Below are 21,396 nucleotides of genomic sequence, written 5' to 3' on the forward strand. Positions count from 1 at the left end.
GGTTTGTTACAGTAAAACGGTTTAAAAATTAAATCTTGTCCAGCAACTTTCTTCCTATTGGTTCTGTGATGATTCCTTCTCTTTTAAAATTACCAGTGTGTATGCGGATGCTAACGCTTGCCTAATCACAGCCTCTGATCCGCTGCAATAGTCCCGTTATTCATAAGTAATTTGCTCCTACACATTATTTATGTGCCTGGTCCAGTTGAGTTTCTGATCAATGGCAGCCACGCAGGATATCGGCGGTGGGGGATTCAACTCTTGAATGTGTTAAGGGAGATGGTTAGAGATTGACAATTTAAAATTATGCCCCTATTCTGATGGGGAAATGGTTTCAAATTCTTTGACCATCCTAAATTGTTCTAAGCCTCATGCTCCAGGAGTCTGGACAGGCTTCTCTGCACTGTAGCCTCCACTCTTGCCTCTTGCAAGTTAATCTTGCCCCCACCCCATGTAGATGCAGACAGATATAGAGAGAAAAGTGGCAAATGCTGTAATTGTGAAATGAAATGCAGAATATTTTGGAAGCGCCACAAGCATTTATGTTAATATTTGAAAGAGAAAATATAGATGTGTGTGTCAGGTATGACACTACCATGCTCCTGTATTAAAGGTTCTCACCTGAGACATTAATTGAATATCTTGTCAAGAATTTAAACATATTTACCTATGTGTGCGGATAATCCGCACAGAAGTATTATTGACGATTTGTATTCTGTGGAAAACTTGCTTTTATAAACTCAAATTTTCTTCATTGATAATGCTTCTAAAAATATTCTCAAAACCATACCTATTCTAAAAGCAGCTTTGAAATGAGCACGCAGACCATTGCTTGGTAAATACATGCACAGTGCAATTGCACACCCTACTTGCAATGGGCTGGTTGTTGCAGGATGGGGGCGGGGCGGTCTGTGTTGTCGATGGTGCTGATGTTGCAGTGATTTCATCAGCTTTCGCCCAGGGCTGCAACCTGCTGAAAACAGGTTGTGATTCCTGTGTCAGTGAGCAGGAGAGGGAGGAAAGGCTGCAAACCTATCCCCGGGGAAATCGAAGCCCTACCTTCCACCCATCCCCGGCTGCCATCATCTCAGTTTCGGGAGTCCCGGCTTTTCGGCCTGTTCGCCATTTAATTGTTTGATATTTGAAAGCGTTGTGGTTTGTTTTTGCTCTCTCCCTCTCTCTCTTTCTGCGCCTCCCGGAGTGAAAAAACGCTGCCGGCATCGCTTCCATTACAATTGAGAGTAAGCTTACATTAAATATTAGTCTTTATATTAAAATATACAGTTAACTTTTTGCAAAATCGATTTTGCTGCTAGGACTTGCAATGTTTAATGTATATTCAAACGTATTGATAAAAAATAACCACCCGTGAAATGATGTTTAATGTTTAGCTTACAGGAGTGTTGTAATTGTAATTAAATTTCTTCTTTCTTCAAAGAAGCTCTGTCTCCCTGTCAGAGGGAGCGATGGGAGCGACCTTGGCTGGAACAAATAACCACTCTTTGGAAACTGGGATTTTGGCCAGGGTTTAACCCCAGCGAGCTCTGTCTGTCTAGTTATCGCCAATTCTTGCTTTCGAAGCGAGCCGTGCAATAGTCCATTTAATTCTTCATATTATCTGCATGTGACTGAACTGCTCCCTCTCCCTCCCCCCTTCATCCCCGATGATTCTGACAACTCGCTATCGCATGGATGTCTTTCTCCTGGTCGATATTGAGCAAGATTTAAAGATGGAGACTGCATGAGGACCATCCGAGGTGTGACACAGTGAGAGCAGCAAGCCTGGGAGTCCTCCACGTCTGCCTGCAGATACATTAATAGCAGCGAGAAACACTGTCTACCGCCGAGTGCCCTGGCCGTTTGGAAATACTGGAAGCTTCTCCAAACGGGGATATTCTGGCGATGTGAGGACACTGAAGAAGGAATGGACTGATCCTTGGAGGGAAACATCCTTTTGTGACTGCAAATGCTGCTTTTTGAATGGCCGATCATGGTAACCTGCGTATAAAAGGAGGAATCTGAGACTCAGAGCAGGACAGAGATTTCTGTTTTTGTCTGTGTGCTAGACCTGGTTGATGTGTAACCAACCCCAATAAGTTGGGCACACTAGGATACTGCTGAAAGACTTACTGCTCTTGGGCCACAATATTTATCCATTTTGGCCAGAGGTTATCACAACACCTGAGGAGATGGAGGCTATCTGGGTCTATCAGTTCAGGTTGATAGTCATCGGGGACTCCACGGTGGGCAAGTCGTGCCTGATCCGTCGTTTCACCGAGGGAAGGTTTGCCCAAGTGTCGGACCCCACGGTTGGTGTGGACTTCTTCTCAAGGTTGGTAGAGATTGAGCCAGGAAAACGGATTAAGTTGCAGATTTGGGACACAGCTGGTCAGGAGCGATTCAGGTAAGTCTCAATCTCTAGTATGTCTGAGGTAAACCTTAACAGGAATTATATCGGTCCATAATCTTGTGTCTTATAGGGGCAAACCAATGTACTTGCAAATATGTAATTGTTCTGCCTCCTTCTGTTTTGTGTGTTCACATTGATAGCAGCAGACATTTTATGCAGAAGGCCCTTTGTGTGATATCATGAGTTTCCACTCCCATGATGCCACAAATGGAGTTTGTGGTAAACATTTCCATTCACTCTCTCATTGAAATCAGAGCAGAGATTATCAAATTTGATAAAATTTGATAATTATCAAATAATTATGTGTGATGAATCCCTCCAAATATTGAAAGGATCCTAGAACCCTTTGCAAAATATTGACACCTCATTATAATACCCCTGCAAATATTGACACATTCCCCATTCTCTGAAAATGTTGCACATTCACGGCGTGCCTGGCAAATATTGTTGCATTCCCAGCACCTCTGCTGACATTGCCATGTCACCAGCACCTTGAATGTGTTGCCAAGCTACAAGGTTTTCCTGATTCCTGAGATGATAGGGTTGTTGTTTGCCCAGCCTTGGTGGGGGAGGGGTAGATGCAGAGCAATGGGTCACAGTCTCTGTATATGGAGTAGGCCATTTAGGACTGAGATTAAGCAAAAAGATTCAATCGGTGGTATCAGACCTGTGGAATTCTCTGCCACAAATGGCTGTGGAAGTCAAGTCACTGTAACAGATGGAACTACAGACACCAGAGGTATCAAGGAGTATGAGGAGAGTGTGGGAGTGTGACATTGAGTTAGAGGATCATGTTAAATGGCAAAGCAGGCTTGATGAACCTAATAGCATACTCCTGTTCCTATCTGCCAGTGTTTCTGCACTGATATATTACCAGCATTTGTTACAAATATTCACACAATCCCACGCATCTCTTCCAAATATCAACATGCTTGCAGCATTCCCTGCAAACGTTGACACACTCCCAAGATCCACAGTCTTATTTTTTTGATAGCTATTGCCAGTTGTTATATGTGTTGTCGTGCCAACCATTACCAGCTTGGTCAAGGTAGTTTGCTACCACCACGTGAGTATGAACAAGAAGCTACTCTGGTCTTAAACAGAATTTAAGTTTACAGCATGCTAGCAATTGGGTACATGTTACATTAGTGAGAAAGATATTGTTCCTAAGACTATGTGGAGACCTACGATATAAATCTTTACTGAACCAGATCCTAAGCTGTTCTGTCTTTCCCTGCTCAGGTCCTTATGATATCACCTCACTGGGTGGAGCTTAATACAGTCTCCTGCATCAACCTTTTCAAAACCATTACCTGATACAACATCAGCCATCCAAAAGAATTTGTTACTATCATTGCAGAAAGCATGTTTTGTTAGTACACAGCAATATAAATAATGACAGTTAACAAAGAGAGAAAGCAAAAATGATAACAATTCTCTCCAGTCTCCATGCTTGCAGTTTGTCCAGATCTAGACAGACAAAAGTCTAGGGATCCAAAGACCCCTTTTAAAACCCAAATACTTCATTGAGATATTTTGTGTTGCATTCTTCTTGATGTGACACCACAAATGGTAAGTAATATCTAGAGCCGTAAATTCACTTTTTCTATCTTCAATATTGTGGAAGGGAGAACAGCACACAAAATATGTGTGGTGTGCTGCCTCTGAATACTAAACCTAGTGACTGAGAAGCATTAGTAAATCTAAGCACATTAATACTGTATTGACTAATGCCTTTAAAGGAATGTTTGGTTATAAGCAACATTGAGGCTTTTGTGGCTAAATAAAAAAAATCCAAATCATTAAATATGATGTGAATTACAATGGTGGTTTCTAAAATGCTCTGACAATAGAAGACTCATGCCAATGAAAATAGCTGTATAGGATTAATATTATTGTTAAAGATAAGGTTAGACAGTCATTCTAGATTTTTATCTTTGAGGGTCACTACCCCTATTTATAAATGGATGCATATTTTCTATTTTGGGATAACTGCAAAATAAATAGAATGATCAACAATTTTAGAAACAACTGTAGTTCCCAGCTGGAGAATAGTACAGATCACTCAGGACGCTGGCTAAATGCACCTTTTAAAATCCTGCTGAACCATCCAGCAGAGTCCCAAAACACACTGTCTTTGGAAAAAGGTAAAGTTAGTAGGTTTACACAGGAAATCAAGCATGGAGAAAAGGGAGAGCTGGGGGGCTGAAGAAAAGCATAGAAAGAAAAATACAAGAAGAAATCAGGAAGTCCTAGTGTTTTAATCACTGGACTGTTAATTCAGAAACTCAGGTAATGTTCTAGGGACCCGGATTCAAATCTCGCCATGGCAGTTGGTGGAATTTGAATTTAAAAAAAATTTGGAATTAAGAATCTAATGATGGCCATCATTCCATTGTTGATTTTCAGGAAAAATCAACCTAGTCCTTTAGAGAAGGAAGCTGCAGCCCTTACCTGGTGTGGCCTACATGTGACTCCAGACCCACCACAATGTGGTTGACTCTCAACTGCCTTCTGGTCAATAAATGTTGGCTTAGCCAGCAACACCCTGATCATGTAAATGAATAGAAAAGAAATAAACAGAATAGAAATAAACAACAGAATAGTTAAATGCCCAAAGTATTCACCAGTGTATTATCAAATAATAAATCCAGCCAATTAAGGGGATATGAAGCAGGGTAAGGAAAGCTTGTTTCAAGAAAAAGGTTTATGGAACATCTTAAATCAAAAGAGCCTCATGTCTGGCAGTATCACTGAGTGATGGGAATGGGTTAGGTAGATAATCGAAAGCACAACTTCTACAAATTCCCCTCTCTCATGCTTCCAAAGCTGCCTTTGCATGGTGGTAAGATTCTGCCCAAAGATTCTAACAGATGGAGTATAATGTGGGGAAATTCGCTCTGGTTGGAAAAATAGCATATATTTTACACAGTAAAAAACTTTAATACTAATGCTGCGACAGATTTGGGTGTACTTGTACACAAAACACCAAATTAATATACAGATACACGAGCAAATAGGAAAGTAAATGTATGTTGGTCTTTATCACAAGGAGCTGGAAGACAAGAGTAGGGAAGTCTTGCTGCGATGGCAGAGGGCTTTGGTTGGCCCATGCCTTCACTGTACCATACCTAGGTCCCATACCTAGCTAAGGATATACTTGTCTTTGGCTTGGGTACAGTAAAGGTTTACGAGGTTGATTTCTGTGTTGAAGAATTGTCCCATGAGGAGAGATTGAGTCAATTGGTCCTATATTTTCTGCTTTACAAGGAACATGATCTGATTGAATCTTTTAGGATTCTGAGAGGACTTGACGTAGTGGATGCTGAGAGACTATTACCCAGGGTTGGAGAGTCTAAAAGTAGGGAGCATAAGTTTAGGCCCAGGGGTCAGCCATTTAGGAATGAATTGAGGTGAAATTCCTTCAGTCAGAGGCTTATCAATCTTTGGAATTTCCTACCTAGAGAGTGGTAGATACTCAGTCATTGAATGCATTTGAGGCTGTGATCAATCGAGTTTTGAGCTCTGAAGGAATCAAGGAACTTAAGGATAGGTCAGGAAAATGAAGCTGAGGTAATCAATTATTAAATGACAAAGCAGGCTCAAGTGTCCCTATGGCACAATTCCTCCTCCTTCTCCATATGCCTAATGGCAGTTTCCTCAGTTAATCCACTTAATGCCCTGGGATGGAAAATATCAATTCCTGGAGATTTTTCTATCCTAACTTGCAATATGTTCTCCTATTAGGTTTCTTCTCTTAATTTCAGGTTCCCATTCCATATTTGGTATTTTATCCTCTTAGTGTATGTAGACTCTGCATACTGCCTGATATAACTAGTGTTCTTTGGGGCGGCTTGAAAGGGTCCAGTAGAAAGAAAGCTGTTTGCTATGGTAACTTTCACTGCTATGGAAAGGACATCCCTATTTTAGATGTTATATGCATGTCATTCTAAGCAGATGGCACAACTCTAGGACAGTGTGGACTGTGAAGCAGATGTGGTAAAGTGTGGCTTCCTCCAACACACTCCGTTTCCCATGGAGTTACGTTTAAGTGCAGTTGGGCCTAGTGTGGGAAAGTAGGACTACTGCAGGCAATAGTATATTTTTGGCAGTAGACTCAATGGGTTGAAGGGCCTTTTCTGTACTGTATGATTCTGTGGTGAAGTAGTAATAAAGGACTTCAAGTGTAATTTTGCCTGCAGTGTTTATTTCTCATGAGCTCTTTATTTTTACCTACATTATGGAATATGTTCAGAGAGCTAAGTGCAATTTTCATGCTCAGCACTGTATATCTGAGTGTCAGCAACAACTGATGGTAATGAAAAAATGCATTATCGGAAAAAAAAGGTCAACAATGCAAACCCAACTATTAATTCTGTAAAATGTGGAAAAGTGCAATTAAGAACAGAAAGAAAAAAACTTATCATTGTACTGAATTTGCCCTTTTATCTAGATCTTACTTAGGTTGCAAAGTTCAGCATGGATTTTGATTATATATTGAATGCATTCCAACGAGGCCCACACATTTCTGCTATAAGTACTAGGCCAGCACGCTTTACTGTATTATGGTCTTCCTATAAAAGGCAACTGTAGGATCAGAAGAAGTATATATATTGCAGTGGTGCTGGTAAGATAGTCTGCAAGCACAGCTGATGTGGCAAGATAGCGAATATTAAAGCTGTTTTAGGCCTTGAGTGTGCTTGAACTTCAGTGACTAAATGAATAATTGGAGAAGTGGAGAGAACACAGTATTGCCAAAAATGGAGAACACCAGTTACCTCCTATACCATAATCTTTAGGAGTCTCTCCTCATGGAGGTTCGTGATTACTGTTCAGCAATTGCTGGAGCCCATTATCTAGGCATCTTCTTATTTTTTTTATTCACTCATGGGACGTGGGCATCTCTGACTGGGTCAGCATTTATTGCTCATTACTAGTTGCCTTTGAGAAGGTGGTAGTGAGCTACCTTCCTGAACCACTGCAGTTAATGTGCAGTAAGTACATCCACAAAGCCAGGATTTCGATCCAGCGACATTGAAGGAATAGAGATATGTTTCCATGTCAGAATGGTGAGTGGTTTGGAGGGGAACTTGCAGGTGATCATGTTCTCATGTATCTGCTGCCCTTGTCCTTCTATATGGAAATGGTTGTGGGTTTGAAAACTGCTGTCTAAGAATCTTTGGTGAATTTCTGCAGTGAATCTTGTAGATAGTACACACTGCTGCTACTGAGTGTCAGTGGTGGTGGGTTTGGGTGTTTGTGACTGTGGTGCCAATCAAGCAACTGCTTTGTCCTGGATGATATCAAGCTTATTGAGTGTTGAAGCTACACCCATCCAGGCAAGTGGGAAGCATTCGATCACACTCCTGACTTGTGCCTTGTAGATGATAGACAGGCTTTGGAAAGGCAGGAGGTGAGTTCCTCACTGCAGAATTTCTAGCCTCTGACCTACTATTGTAATCATTGAATTTATATTGCTAGTCCAGTTAAGTTTCTGGTCAGTGGTAATTCCAAGAATATTGATAGTGGGGGACTTTAGTGATGGTAACCCCATTGATTGTCAAGGGGCGGTGATTAGATTGCCTTTATTGGAGATGGTCATTGCCTGGCATTTGTGTGGTGCAAATATTTCTTGTCACTTGTCAGCCCAAGCCTGGATATCAGTATCTGAGGAGTTGCATATGGCGCTGAACATTGTTCAGTCATCAGCAAACATTCCCACTTCTAACCCTATGATGAAGCAGCCGTTAAGATGGTTGTACCTAAGAGACTACCATGAGGAACTCTGACAAAAATGTCCTGGAGCTAAGATGCAACCACAACCATCTTCCTGTGTGCCAGGAATGACTCCAACCAGCAGAGAGTTTGCCCCCGATACCCATTGATTCCACTTTTATAGGGAGGCTGAATAGTTACATGTTGAAATGAGAAAGCTGAAACTAGATGTGTGTCAATCAGGTGTACAGCTCAGTTTCTATCTTACATAAACTGCTGAGTATGTAGTATAGATGCAATTTCTGCTTGCTTTTTAACTATTTAATGGACCTTGGTGCAAATGCATTGCCATGGCAGTGACATAAAGTGCACATCAAAAAAAGAGGGTGTACCTGTGCACTTGGGAAATATTTGAACTGTCGTCAGAATGCTAGTCATTTCTCTTCTGTGTTGTAGTAACAAGCTTAAAGTGAAGCTCTATGAGCGTGCATGTGAGGCAAAGCATTAAAGGTGCCCATCTTGACAAGTTTTGAAATCTGCAAGTTTCCTGTGCATCAGCCTCCATGACGTATGCACACATGAAATTACATTGCAATATCATTAGTCTTCCTGCAACATTCATCCATGTCACTTTTGTGATAAGGACCACAACTCTGTCATGCCTTCTAAAGTAGGAGTTTAAGAGCTGCATCTTGAAATGGTGCCCTATTTCCTATCAATCTTATTCCAACTACAGGGTGCTTTCTTTTAGCAGTAGCAGTATGGCTTTAAGGTGACTAGCAGCCTTTCACTAATTGAGATGTCAGACAACTTGCCCTCTTGAGCTTGATGCTGTTCCAGCACATACATTGAGCACCTATAGATCTGCAAATAATGTGCATAAATATTGACCTTGAATTACAGTGCAAGGTCAGCTCTCTGGATGACAGTCACACACACTGCTGGACGAGCAGTGGTATCGTGCTTATGCCTCCACACCGTGACAACATTGCCGAACCTGTGGGAGTAGATTCTACAGTGGGTAGCAGGTGCGCTTGTTGTTGGGGAATTGCAGAGTTGAGCAAGCTTTGTGAAAATTTCCTGCAAGATGGCAGTGTCTGATAGTGTGTGATAGTGTGCTTGGATTCATTTTGTACATCAGTCGTATAAAACCACTACGTTTCTCTGAACATCTGAGCACAATGCTGTGGGATTTGTTCTAGGTTTGCTCAATTTGTGCATCCACTTGGAATTAAAGCAGTGCTGCAATGGGTGAAAGAAATCTTAAACCGGCATAGGCTTTGTATATTTTTTGGAATTCTTGCAATATCTTTTCAGCAGTGTTTCATTATTTTTAATTAATAATTATTTTTGAAGGTCATTTTACTGATTGTTTAAAGTTAATTATCAAATGTCTCAAAAACAGAACTTCATGGTTGAGATGGTGAAACATGATTTAAAGACACGACAGGGAGATCAGTAAGTACCAGGCCATATTTTGAGACCTTGATACAGCCACCTTCTAATAACCAAGAATAGCTGCCTTCCATTACTGACAGCCAGCTGCAGAGTTATGCTATTTACAGCAAGGATAATTGCAGCCAACCAACATATAGGGACATCTCTGTAAACAGTTGGCATGTTCACATCTGACCCATTATCATCTCCATCTCAGATAATGCTATGATATCAATAAATGCACATCTTCTCCTTCATTTGTTCTTTGTCCTGCATGACCATGTTCCTGACCACTGCTATCTGCCAAGGTGTGCACTTCTGTTTTCTGGGGGGAGTGCCTTGGATTACCAAACAGGATAACTCCTCAGTGTACCCCTTGTATTTCATAACAAATTCACATGATCAGTTCAGAGATGCACCATATGCCCATAGATTCCATTTCATGGCTGTAGTTTGTTTTTCCCTCACGTTAGTTTATAATGTTTTCACTTTGGAGCCATAGAGCCTTTGGATAGACTGACATATGTTTAAAACTACTTTCGAGCTTCCTAAAGCCTGAAAAAATATTTGCCTCCTTTACACAGCTAATTGTAATCTAATGGTTGCACTCATATAGGTTTCTGGACCAGCCCACTATGGTATAGTTCTCGATCAATTTTACTTCTCACTGCCTGAGCCAGTGTACACATGAAATGTATTCCATGGGCAGAATTTTTCCCTGTTTAATATGGCTTGAGTAATGGAGTGAAAGATGGGAAAAAAGGGTGTAAACGGAAAATAATCTGATTCTAATCATCAAGAAAAGTTCTCCCAACTTTCCCCTCAAGCGGTAAGTAGTGAATTCAGAGTCACACCATTGAGCGGCAGCTATCTTATTCCCATGCAATAACAATTCACTAACACCCTAACCAATCCTCGTCTGTTTTACTGAGAAACTAGATTCTTGAGATGAGCAGGTACCTTGTGGCTGCAATTAGCCTCCTGCTTAAGCTGGCCATTGAACAGATGCTCCTTCACAATAAAATCCCTGCATGCTCCATGCCCACCATCCTCTGCGAACTTTCACGCACACAAGTCAACAACAACAAAGCACCAGCCTCACCACATCATCATGTGTGCTGTTGTCCAACTCAGACTCCAGTTCAGCCCACACACTACTTTGGAGCTCAGGGACACCCATGACTTGAATGCTACTGCCAGGTTCGCTTTGCCTTCAGGGACATGCAAGTGTCTTATGGCTCTTAGCTTTACTTTCTTACTGCTCATGCACTTTACTTGTTGCTTGGAAGCTTCTGGTCTCTATATTAACATACACTCTCTGATTTCGGCATTGATTTACAGATTACCCGCCTGTATGCTTTTCAGAGATAATAGGAACTGCCAGTGCTGGAGTCTAAGATAACAAGGTGTGGAGCTGGAGGGACACAGCAGGCCAAGCAGCATTAGAGGATCAAGAAAACTGATGTTTCGGGTCGGGACCCTTCTTCAGAAATGGGAGAGGGGAAGGGGGCTCTGAAATAAATAGAGAGGGGGGCATGTTGATAGCAGGTAGATAGTGGAGCGGATAGGTAGGAGGGAAGACAGACAGGTCAAGGAGGCAGGGATGAAGCTAGTAAAAGCGAGTGTAGGTAGGAAGTGGGGATGGAGATTGATCAGTGAGGAGGGAGGGGCGGCCATTCAGCCTATCAAATCCAAACCGAACCTCAGAACAGCATCCCACCCAAGGGTGGTCATTTTCTTTCAGTATAGATTTTATTTGTTTTTATTGGGAAGTATGGATTCATCAGCATTGGATCCATGAAAAACAACTCACGATATTTGAATAATAATGGCAGCATGGTGGCTCAGTGGTTAGCACTGCAGCCTCACAGCACCACGGACCTAGGTTCGATTCCACCTTTGGGCGACTGTCTGTGTGGAGTTTGCACACTCTCCCTGCGTCTGCATGGGTTCCGTCCGGTTGCTCCGGTTTCCTCCAACAGTCCAAAGATGTGCAGTTTAGGTGGATTGGCTATGCTAAGTGTTCAGGGATATGTAGATTAGGTGGGTTATAAGGGGATGGGTGTGGGTGTGATGCTCTGAGGGTCGGTGTGGACTTGTTGGGCCAAAGGGCCTGTTTCCACACTGTAGGGATTCTATGATGTAAAACTAGGAGCTAAGAGATTTTGGTCTCCACATGCACTAAGATATTTTTAATCAACTTGTTCAGAAATGTTATTACACACCTCTGGAGCAGGTGGGACTTGAATCCAGGCCTCCTAGCTCAGAGATGGAAACACTACCACTACGCCATCAATACTATCTCAGCTCTAGCTATTGGCTGCACTGCACCACCAGCCATCTCATGAGATACTAATCTAATATGTTATACCTACAGATGTATAAAAACATCTCAAAATATTTATTTGCACTTTTATTTTCTTGCCATTAATGTATTTTATTTCTTGGCAGTCTTATTTATTGCTCCTCTGGACTTTTTAAATGTCAGTGTAACAGACTTTATTATAGTATGACCCAAGCCAAGACAGCAGCTTGGCATACTCTGGTGGGACCTGCTTAAACTTCTTTAGTATCAGCTAAATGTTGGTATCCTGCACATATTCCAACCTCACAAGACATGAGCATTGGGGAATATAGCTCACTAATCCACCTAAGAATAAATTTGAAGCCATTATCTTGGAAAGCTGACTCATCAAGAGATGTGCATGTGGAGATGATAATTAGCACCTGTGACAGGAAAGCTTTCCTTCAGCATAAAAACATGAGCCTTGTTGTTCGACATTATTTCAATGTTGAATGATGTTGAGCTCAGTGACATAGGAATCCTATCATTCACAATTATCTGGAAAGCTATTGTACTCAATCTTTTTTTTTACATTATCAGACTGTTATAGAAGTGTATTGAAGACTGATCCTGTCTTAATTGTTTCAAGGATTATTTTGTTATTTTCTTCAAGTGCTTGACTGCTTCTTGCCATTATCTTACTTGTAAATTAGATATTTTAAGCCATATTCATTGGTCTTGCAGTAATAATGCTGTTCAAAAAAGCAAGATAGTTGACTTTTAACTACCTGAGAAAATGTTCCATTCAAGTGTAATTAGGGATGAACAATAAATATTGGTCTTGTCATGATGCCTACATCCCAGGAAATAATAAAGAAGAAAAAGAATGTGACGGGCATCCCACAATGGGGAATGTTAAACCTTTTGATCCACTAAGAGTAGGACGGCGGCATGAGTGTGTAGGAAACCCAGAAATGATAGTTTCTCAGCAGACTGCAGAGGTAAGAGACATCACTGAGAGCTTAAGATAACACAGCATGGAGCTGGAGGAACACAGCAGGCCAGGCAGCATCAGAGGAGCAGGAAAGCTGATGTTTTGGGTCAGAACCCTTCTGCTTCCCTATTTAACCATCTATCTTGGTTGGCTGGTTGGGTTTCCAGTTGACTTGGGGCATTCTATAGGAGGCTGCAGGACTAGGTTGATTGGGAGGGTTTTGATCTCAGAGATGGGGATGGAGAGCAGTGGGTTCCAATCCTAAGGCTTGGGGTAGGGGTTCACATGGGTCAGGGAGAGGATGACCTCTGAACTCAGGATGAGAGGCTCCAATCACAGCCTGAGGTCAGAGGAAGAGTCCTGGGTAAGGGGTTGACCTGATCCCAGCAAAGAGTTGTTCAATCCCTGATTTCAGGATGGTGGCTTCTGTTTGGGGTGGGGGAAGGTGGGTTGGATGGTGAACGATGTTTAGCAGGGCTGGCAGGAAGGAATAACCCTGAGTCTATTAGGAAAGACAAAATACTTTGGGTATTGGAAATCTGAAACAAACCCAGAGAATACTAGAGAAACTCCAACTCTGGCAGGAACTGTGGAGAGAATAAGAGTTAACGTTTTGAATCTGGTATGACTCTTCTTCAGAACCCCGAATGTCTGTTTGCCTTGCTGCAGCTCTAGCTGGGAAACTGGTAGCCATTATCAAATCTGCAAAGCAGGTATTTTCCCAGCTTTCAATATCATTGTCATTTTAAAATGCCAGACTGTCTCCTGGGCTTCCTGCCGTTTGTTCTGGCCAAGTAGAAAGCAGACATTGGTCAACTGGAATAGGTTTCCCAACACATTTAACATTCATTGCCAACTCACACCCAAATCCTTCTGTAATCTCAGAATGGTTACAGAGATAGGCTGAATTTTCAACCAAGGAATCAGGAATTCTACAGACAACAAATTAAAAGTATCAAGTAGTTACACAGTTTCAAAGACTTTAGATAAAGAATGGGGAGATAAAAATGAAAGCTTTGATTTAAATACAGTGAGGGTGCTGATGTTTTTACTTAAACTTATTGGCTGCCAAGAAAAAAAAAGTCAATTTTCCTTCGGAAGAGTGAGCAATGTCAGTTCTTCCAAGAGTTTGAATAAGGGGGAAGAATTTATGATGATGCAGAAATGGAGATGATCTTTTTCAACATGTCATGCTCTCATTTTCATTTTTCATAAAGTCAAGTAATATCCCTACTTCTATTCTTAATGTCTCTAAGACCATGTAACAATTGCTTTCCAAACCAAAGGCTGCACACAATAAGATTTTCAAACTCGCTGTGCTGAAATATTTTATGTGCCATAGAACCTGATGTTTTGATTATATTAAGCTCTTTTCAACTATTCCCCCCCCCCACCCCAAATCTTTTAGGTCCATAACTCGTGCGTATTACAGGAATTCAGTGGGAGGACTGCTCTTATTCGATATAACTAACCGTAGGTCATTCCAGAATGTGCATGAGTGGTTGGAAGAGGCCAAAGTTCACGTCCAACCATTCCAGATCGTTTTCGTGCTGGTTGGCCATAAATGTGACCTGGCAACCCAACGGCAAGTGTCAAAGGAGGAGGCAGAAAAGCTTGCTGCAGCGTACCGGATGAAATATATAGAGACGTCCGCAAGAGATTCCATCAACGTTGAACAGGCCTTTACCGATCTGACAAGAGATATCTATGAACTTGTCAGAAGGGGTGACATTATGATGCAAGAGGGATGGGAAGGAGTGAAGAGTGGTTTTGTTCCAAATGTGGTCCACTCCTCAGAGGAAGCTGTCAAATCAGGCAGAAGATGCCTTTGCTAATTAAAGAGTGGAAACGTTTAAACTTGATAAATGCCCTCGCATGTAGAGACTGTATCAAATAAATGCTGTAGGCCTTTTTAAGTTTGTATCACAAATTATTCACTATTTCCACAATACAGATATTTGATCAATCATTTTGTAATTAATGGGAACCTGACGTCTGAACCAGTTACCCTAATTAGCTGGCAGATGGGAATGGAGAGTTTCCACCTACTGTTTGAATCCCTGGGGATGGGGGAAGACAAGAAACAGCTTATGTTTTTGAAAATTTCTAAAGAGAAGCATTGAATAATTCAGATTGTAACCGGTTTGATAGCCATTAATTGATTTTCTACTACAAGAGAGGCAGTTGAAGAACCTGAACTGCTACTTTAATTCAGTCTGCATGTCCTCATTCCCTTGTACAATGCAGGAGAGGATCTTCATTATAACCTGCCTACTCTTGATTCACAGGTACAGCAAAGTCAGCCTCCCATGACACAGTGTGAAATAACTTAAACTGGGTCCAATAATAAAGACCTGCAGAAATAAATATAGGTATTTTTCTGGCTAACATCTATATTAAAAAATTCTACAGATCATCTCACTGAACACACTCAGAGGTAGACTTCATTCTGAGGGTAATGGTCTATATTTTTTTCCCAAATTTCTCCCTCCTCTCTGTCCTTCCTAGAGATGACAGCTGCATGCTGCGGTACAGTGTAGCTCTCTGGAACATGGCCAAAGTTACTATTTATCAGGTTTGAATTAATTCACAAAGCATCATCAGTTTATTGAAACTCAGTGCATACTTCACAACGGAACCCGATCAGCCATCATGTACTCTCTACAGCAAGAGTCACTGATATCAATTTGGAACATGAACCTCGATTTGATTTTCCCTCTGAAGTCAATGCTAGCATCCCAAATGTTACTGACCCAAACTGTTCAGCACAGTCTAGACAACAGACTGGGTTCCTCATAATAAAGATCAAAATAGTCTTGTAACATACTGGTTGGTACAATGAGTTAGATTCTCACTGGGAGATGTTTTAATAATATTGGGGATACGCAGGAGAAAATAAGGGAGAAAAATCAAAAGTTAAGTTAAACAATAATATTTGCCGAGAATAAATGGTGAACATTTTGAAATTACAGAATTAAGAAGGCCTTCACTAGCCTCCCATGTGTAGTGACTGTACAAACAGTTAGATATTTGTAAAATCAGTAAACCAACTGTATACTGTGTATGATAGATCAGTGCTATTGAATTAGCCGTTACTTCACCGAATAAATGGTAAATTCAGAGTCCTTACCCTTGTGAGTACACAGGAACTCCAGTTAAATACATGATGAGTGACCCTTAGCTTATGAATAAACAGAATATACAGAATCATTAACTTTTACCCTGCTGAATAAAAGGAGCTCAGGACAAAAGATTTTTTTTTATCCTGGTGAATAAAGAGGAGTTCAGTACAATTGCATGGTAAGGACTTCATGCAGCCAAATAAACAGCAACTGTACGGTTACGTGATGAGAAACTCTTACTTTGCCAGGTAAGCAGTAGGTCCACACAATCTTAGATAATAACTTTCACATGCTACAAAAACTAAACTTCACTCAACAAGTAACTGCTGAAGTTATGTGAGTATTCTACAGTTATGAGAGTTCTTACCTTACTGAATGCATCATTCCAGATTAATTCCAGACACGTAATTCTTACTTAATTGAAATGGAAAATCATTTGACCAGATGCTAATTATTAATCGCTGAATAAACAGGAACTATATGTGATTTTACAGCAAGTGCTTTGATCATTAATTCCACTAGGTTTCGGAGAACTGAAACAATTATGAGTAAAAATCAACATTGGTGAAAAGAGGAGCCTCTTGCTGAAATTTTTCACCTCACACTCATCAGGACGAGGGCAAGAATGCCAAATTTCAAATGATTACAGCAGATTTTGGGTACAGAAGAAAAGGGAAGCTGTTCAGTTGCCAATTCAACTCTGATTGGCCAAGGCATGACCATTGAGAACATGATAGGGAACTATAGGCTCCCTATGCTTCTGGATAATGCAAAAAGCAGCAAGTCTGTAATGTGCCTGTAAGGAGCCTTCCTGCTCCTCTGATGCTGCTTGGCCTGCTGTGTTCATCCAGCTCTCCACCTTGTTATCTCAGATTCTCCAGCATCTGCAGTTCCTGCTAAGTCTGTAATGTATTCCTTTTATTTGCAGAGTGAATCCTGGCTTGAGTGTGGGTCACTTCTAGCAGGGGTGAATGAGCCACATTGTGAGCTTGACTGATACCTTAAATTGGTATTTGTGTAGTTGGCAACATACTAAAAAATATTCAACAAATGCTGCCCAGTTACAGAATCACATCAACTAAATGATGTTTTGGCTTTTGTAAGTTTGAATTGTTTGAGAATGGCCTATATACTGCCTTTGAAGAACAGCCAGAGGAACATGACATTTGATTCAGTCAGTCATTGGAATGTATGGCACTGAAATTCATTCACAATATTTCCCAACTGTGTGGTAGGCAAAATATCTGTTTGAATAGATGGCAACCCTATTTGTGAAAAATACCACTTCTACAACTGCATTGTATCAGTGTGATTGTCCCTTTGTTTTAATTCTTGAGATATTTTGCTTTTCTAGGGAATTTTGAGTACACTGAACTCCACTTAAATTCAAAGGTGATAGCCTTTTTCAAGCTTACACGACACACAGTGAATGATTTGATCAGGATAACCATTGTCCTGCAGAACAATTTTGATCCACACTTTCAAGTTGAGCAAATCAATAGTGCCCTACTGACATGTTTTCACCGTGGCAACACTTTTTCTCTATTATAAATTGTGGTGATCATTTGAAAGACGACATTCTTGACTTGATGGGTTTAAGTTTGACAGCATGTCTGTCTTTGCAGCAATATTCAATTCCTGTACTACTAAGCATCTGTTCATAGAAACCAGTTCAATCATTGTGATGTTTCAAAAATAACCACTAGTTAATATCTCTCACAATTCTGGATTGTTTTCAAGTGATCTCTCACCTCATTTCAGCATGAAATGTACCTCAGATACTATTGTATTAATTTCCTGAAAATGCAGCTCCTCAAACAAATGAATGATTCATGCATTTAATCCTATTTAACACTGTTTAAACATTGAAAAGCAAAATGTGATAGGTATTTTAGATTTGCAAAACTAAAGCATTAGGGTCAAACTGACTTGAGTCTGTAAGAGACTGAAAGATGGCTAAATCAGCCCTAATTGTTCTATCTAGGGTATTCTACTACAGCTACACAAAGATTTAAATGTAATTCCCTCTGATTTATCTGTTCCACATTTTGGGGTGCACCCATATTTGGGGAGGAGTACAAAATCAGTGGGAATGATTTTGACTTTGGCCATTTGTTTAAACAGCTGCTTCAGGATAGCCATTTGTTATACTTCTCTTTCAATTTTCATTTCGAATGAAGTTGATCAGAAAATATGTACAATGGCTAACTGATTCAATGTTGCCCATTTTCCCTGTTGCCAAAACTGGAAATTAAACCCAACAGTATATGTATAATTCAGATACTGCAGATGTAGCAGTATCATTGGTATCATCACTAATGAGGGAGGTCCAGCTTACCTGTCCAGTAAGAGAAAATTACATAGTACCTTCTCATACTCTCAGGACATCCCAAGGAATTTGTATGTTCCCTATGTTTATGTAGCAATTGTCATATTGCTAGACGTGGCAGGCAATTAGTGCACAAAAAATTGCATGCACAGCCAATGAGGTATAGATCATTTATGAACAATTATACATTATCAGTAAAAGCAGAATGAACATGGAGGAAATATCTCATAGAAATATGGTACATTCAATTTACCTGCATAGATGATGTGCTCAAGTTCATAATGGAGCTTGGAACACAATCTTTTGACCACTAATGAGAGTTCTTCCATGGAGACATGTTAACATTAGATTTCCACATGTCATCAGCTGTATCCTGAGTAAATCTGAGGATTCATTTACACTGTGTAATCTGAAAGATCATTCCAAATGTTAGTCATTCTCTGCATGAACCTATCCTTACTGACAGCAGTCTTAAACTGGTCTCTCACTTCTTTGAAGCCTTCCTTATTCAAATACTTTGGTTTACCTTCAGATTGTGGATTCTGGTTCTTCAATTCATTAGAGTCATAGCATTTAATATTTTATGTGCTTCTACTGTAATTATTGTAAATGTGATGGGACACTTTATTCCATGTTTCCTACTATAATGACAGAGTTAGCTGACAATTATCTGAAGCGTAAAATTAACCAATGTGGGACAAGTTATCTTAAACTTTTCAGTTTAGTGCTTTATTACATTGAAAAAGCATGGTGGAAGTCCAAGTCCCAATTATGCACTGTACCACCAAGACTGAAAAGAAGAAAAAGGAAAGAACAAGAATAATCAAAGAGTTGTTAGTTTGGATTTTAAAGCTATTCAAGGGAAAACTAGTTGGTAAACTGAAAATTCCACTGTTTGAGGACCTGTCAAATGCTAATTAATTATATTCCTCCTTAGTCAGTGGTAAAGCAGGCTGAACGAATGCAGTATGCGTCAAGGAGTCTTTCATGGAACCAATTAATATTTTGAGGGTACAAATTAACAAATAATTTTGCATTAACTCTTGAAGTTTAGTGCCAGGAACAGTTGTGTGCGCGCATACAACTTGCACTGCATTCCTGGTGCCTTTCTCCCAACATGTGTGTTGCTGGTGTTCCCCTGACTACCTCCTGCTGCCATCAAACCCACTCTCTTCACCATATTGAGCTGTTGTCACCCGCCTCCTGAGCATACACAGGGAAATGCACTTTGTCTTTGGACCTCACAGCAGGTTACCTTGCCCCAAAGCACCATTACATGTTGCAGACTATTGCAAGGAAAATTGAATACAAAGTAGGGAGACTGTACCTCAAGTTATATAAGGGATTGGTGTGACCCATCTGAACTGTTGCATACTGTATTGGTAACTTTATTTAAGAAAGGGTGTAAATGTGTTGGAAACAGTTCATAGAAGATTTACTAGACAAATACCTGGAATGAGTAGATTATGTTATGAGAAACCATTAGACAGGCTTGGATTATATCTGCTGGAGTTTGGAAGAGTAAGAGGTGACTTGTTTGAAATATTCAATATCATGAGGGGTCTAGACAGGGTACAAATAGAGGGGATATTTCTTCTTACAGGTGAAACTAGAAGTAGTAATCACTGTTTAAAAATAAGTGGTCACCTATGTAAAACAGATTAGGCATTTTTTTTCTCAAAGAGGATTGTGAATGTTTGGAAGTTTCTTCCTGAAAAGGTAGTGGGAACAGACTTTTTTGAACATTTTTAAGGCAAAGATGAGAGATTCTTGGTAAGCAAAGGAATTAAAGGTTATCAGGGGAATGCGGTAATGTGGATTTGAGGTACACTCAGATCAGCCATTATATTATTAAATGACAGAGCTGAAGGGCCTACTCTTCTTCCAGGTTCTTATGTTTAAATGAAATGCACTGAAGAACGGAAGGTGTCCATGCAGTGTTGATGCATTATGCAATCATTATTGTTGCTTTCCATGGCAGACTCAGTCAGACTAGCTACCTATAAGCTCAATGAAACCCAAAATCATTCATCTTTGAAAGGAGGTGCATATACAGATAAGAACGAATGAAAATGTGTGCCTGCAAAATAAAGTTCATTGTGATAGACACTATAATATTTCCACTTTCTTCCGTCTGTTAAAAATGGGAATTGGTTTTTGCTTACTGATATCAGTCTTGTTATTAATACTTTCTTTGAATAAATTTCCCGAGATGCAGGCTGCAATTTCAATCACAAAATTTGATGTCAACACACATATGTATGAAGGAAGTGCATCTTTGCAGTTGTGGCATCAGCAAACTCAGGCCTGCTTTTAAATGTGTCCAGTAGGCAGTGAGGGACCAGTATCAGGTGCCCATTCCTTGCAGATACCATAAAAAAAAATCTGATTCTATTCTTCAATGTGCATTTCAATTGTATAATTAAGAAGTAATTGCACTCAGGAAGGACATCTTCCATTTATTTCATACTGGAGCAGTAATGGACACTGTAAAACAAGTTTACAGACAGGGTAATGCAAGTATAATTAATTAGAAAACAATTCAACAGGGGCTAATAATCAATATCTTTACTACTTAAGTGACAGTTAAATGCAAAAGAATCTCTTAAGGAATATGTAAAAGTAAATGTCTCAATTATTATCTTTCTGCTAAAGTCCCAAGAACGTACTTAATTGTTTTCTTTCAGTTACACCTTTCATCCACCAACTAACTGCTTTTAATACTTTGCCACTTACTAAGGTCTGAAACAACTGAGGTGATTTGGCCTCATTTAGAAATCTTTGCAGGGCTAGGTGTATTAGTGACCCAGTTTTACTGTTGAACAGTAGATGATGCATTTAAGTGTGCAACTATGTGTGTGCATAGTAGTGCAATAAATCAAATGGAGGTTCTGGAAGGAGCTTACTCGCGGTGGGCCAAATAATTTTGAATAGTCAGATTCATTGCTTAGACATTTGTATTGTGAGGCAAAGAGTTAAACTGTGAGGAGGACAGTGGAACTATGAAACGACATTAATAAGTTGGTGGAATGGGTACATAGGTGGCAGCTGAGGTTCAATGCAGACAAGTGTGAGGTGATGCATTTCGATAAGAAAAAAATTGAA

The 21,396-nt window shown here is 40.2% G+C and overlaps 1 protein-coding gene across 2 annotated transcripts; it reads left to right on the top strand.

The window, feature by feature from the left end:
- Positions 1-961: 961 nt before the first annotated feature.
- LOC109922847 (ras-related protein Rab-39B) lies at positions 962-16,430 on the top strand. Of its 2 annotated transcripts, none has more exons than XM_020522882.2 (3): positions 962-1,241; positions 1,439-2,404; positions 14,249-16,430. In XM_020522882.2, the coding sequence occupies exons 2-3, from the start codon at positions 2,190-2,192 to the stop codon at positions 14,673-14,675; spliced, it is 642 nt and encodes a 213-aa protein (XP_020378471.1). In that variant the 5' UTR covers positions 962-1,241; positions 1,439-2,189; the 3' UTR covers positions 14,676-16,430. The 2 variants fall into 2 exon arrangements, with proteins under 2 accessions (XP_020378471.1, XP_048460889.1); XM_048604932.1 differs by having other exon boundaries at positions 1,439-2,332.
- Positions 16,431-21,396: the final 4,966 nt, after the last annotated feature.

Source organism: Rhincodon typus, chromosome 14, assembly GCF_021869965.1.
Source record: "Rhincodon typus isolate 14 chromosome 14, sRhiTyp1.1, whole genome shotgun sequence".
NCBI classification, from domain to species: domain Eukaryota; kingdom Metazoa; phylum Chordata; class Chondrichthyes; order Orectolobiformes; family Rhincodontidae; genus Rhincodon; species Rhincodon typus.

Excerpts from the sequence above, each read along its gene's own strand:
- LOC109922847 (XM_020522882.2), top strand. The coding sequence starts at position 2,190 with ATGGAGGCTATCTGGGTCTATCAGTTCAGGTTGATAGTCATCGGGGAC. Across the intron at positions 2,405-14,248 it reads GCTGGTCAGGAGCGATTCAG|GTCCATAACTCGTGCGTATT; the intron begins GTAAGTCTCAAT and ends CAAATCTTTTAG.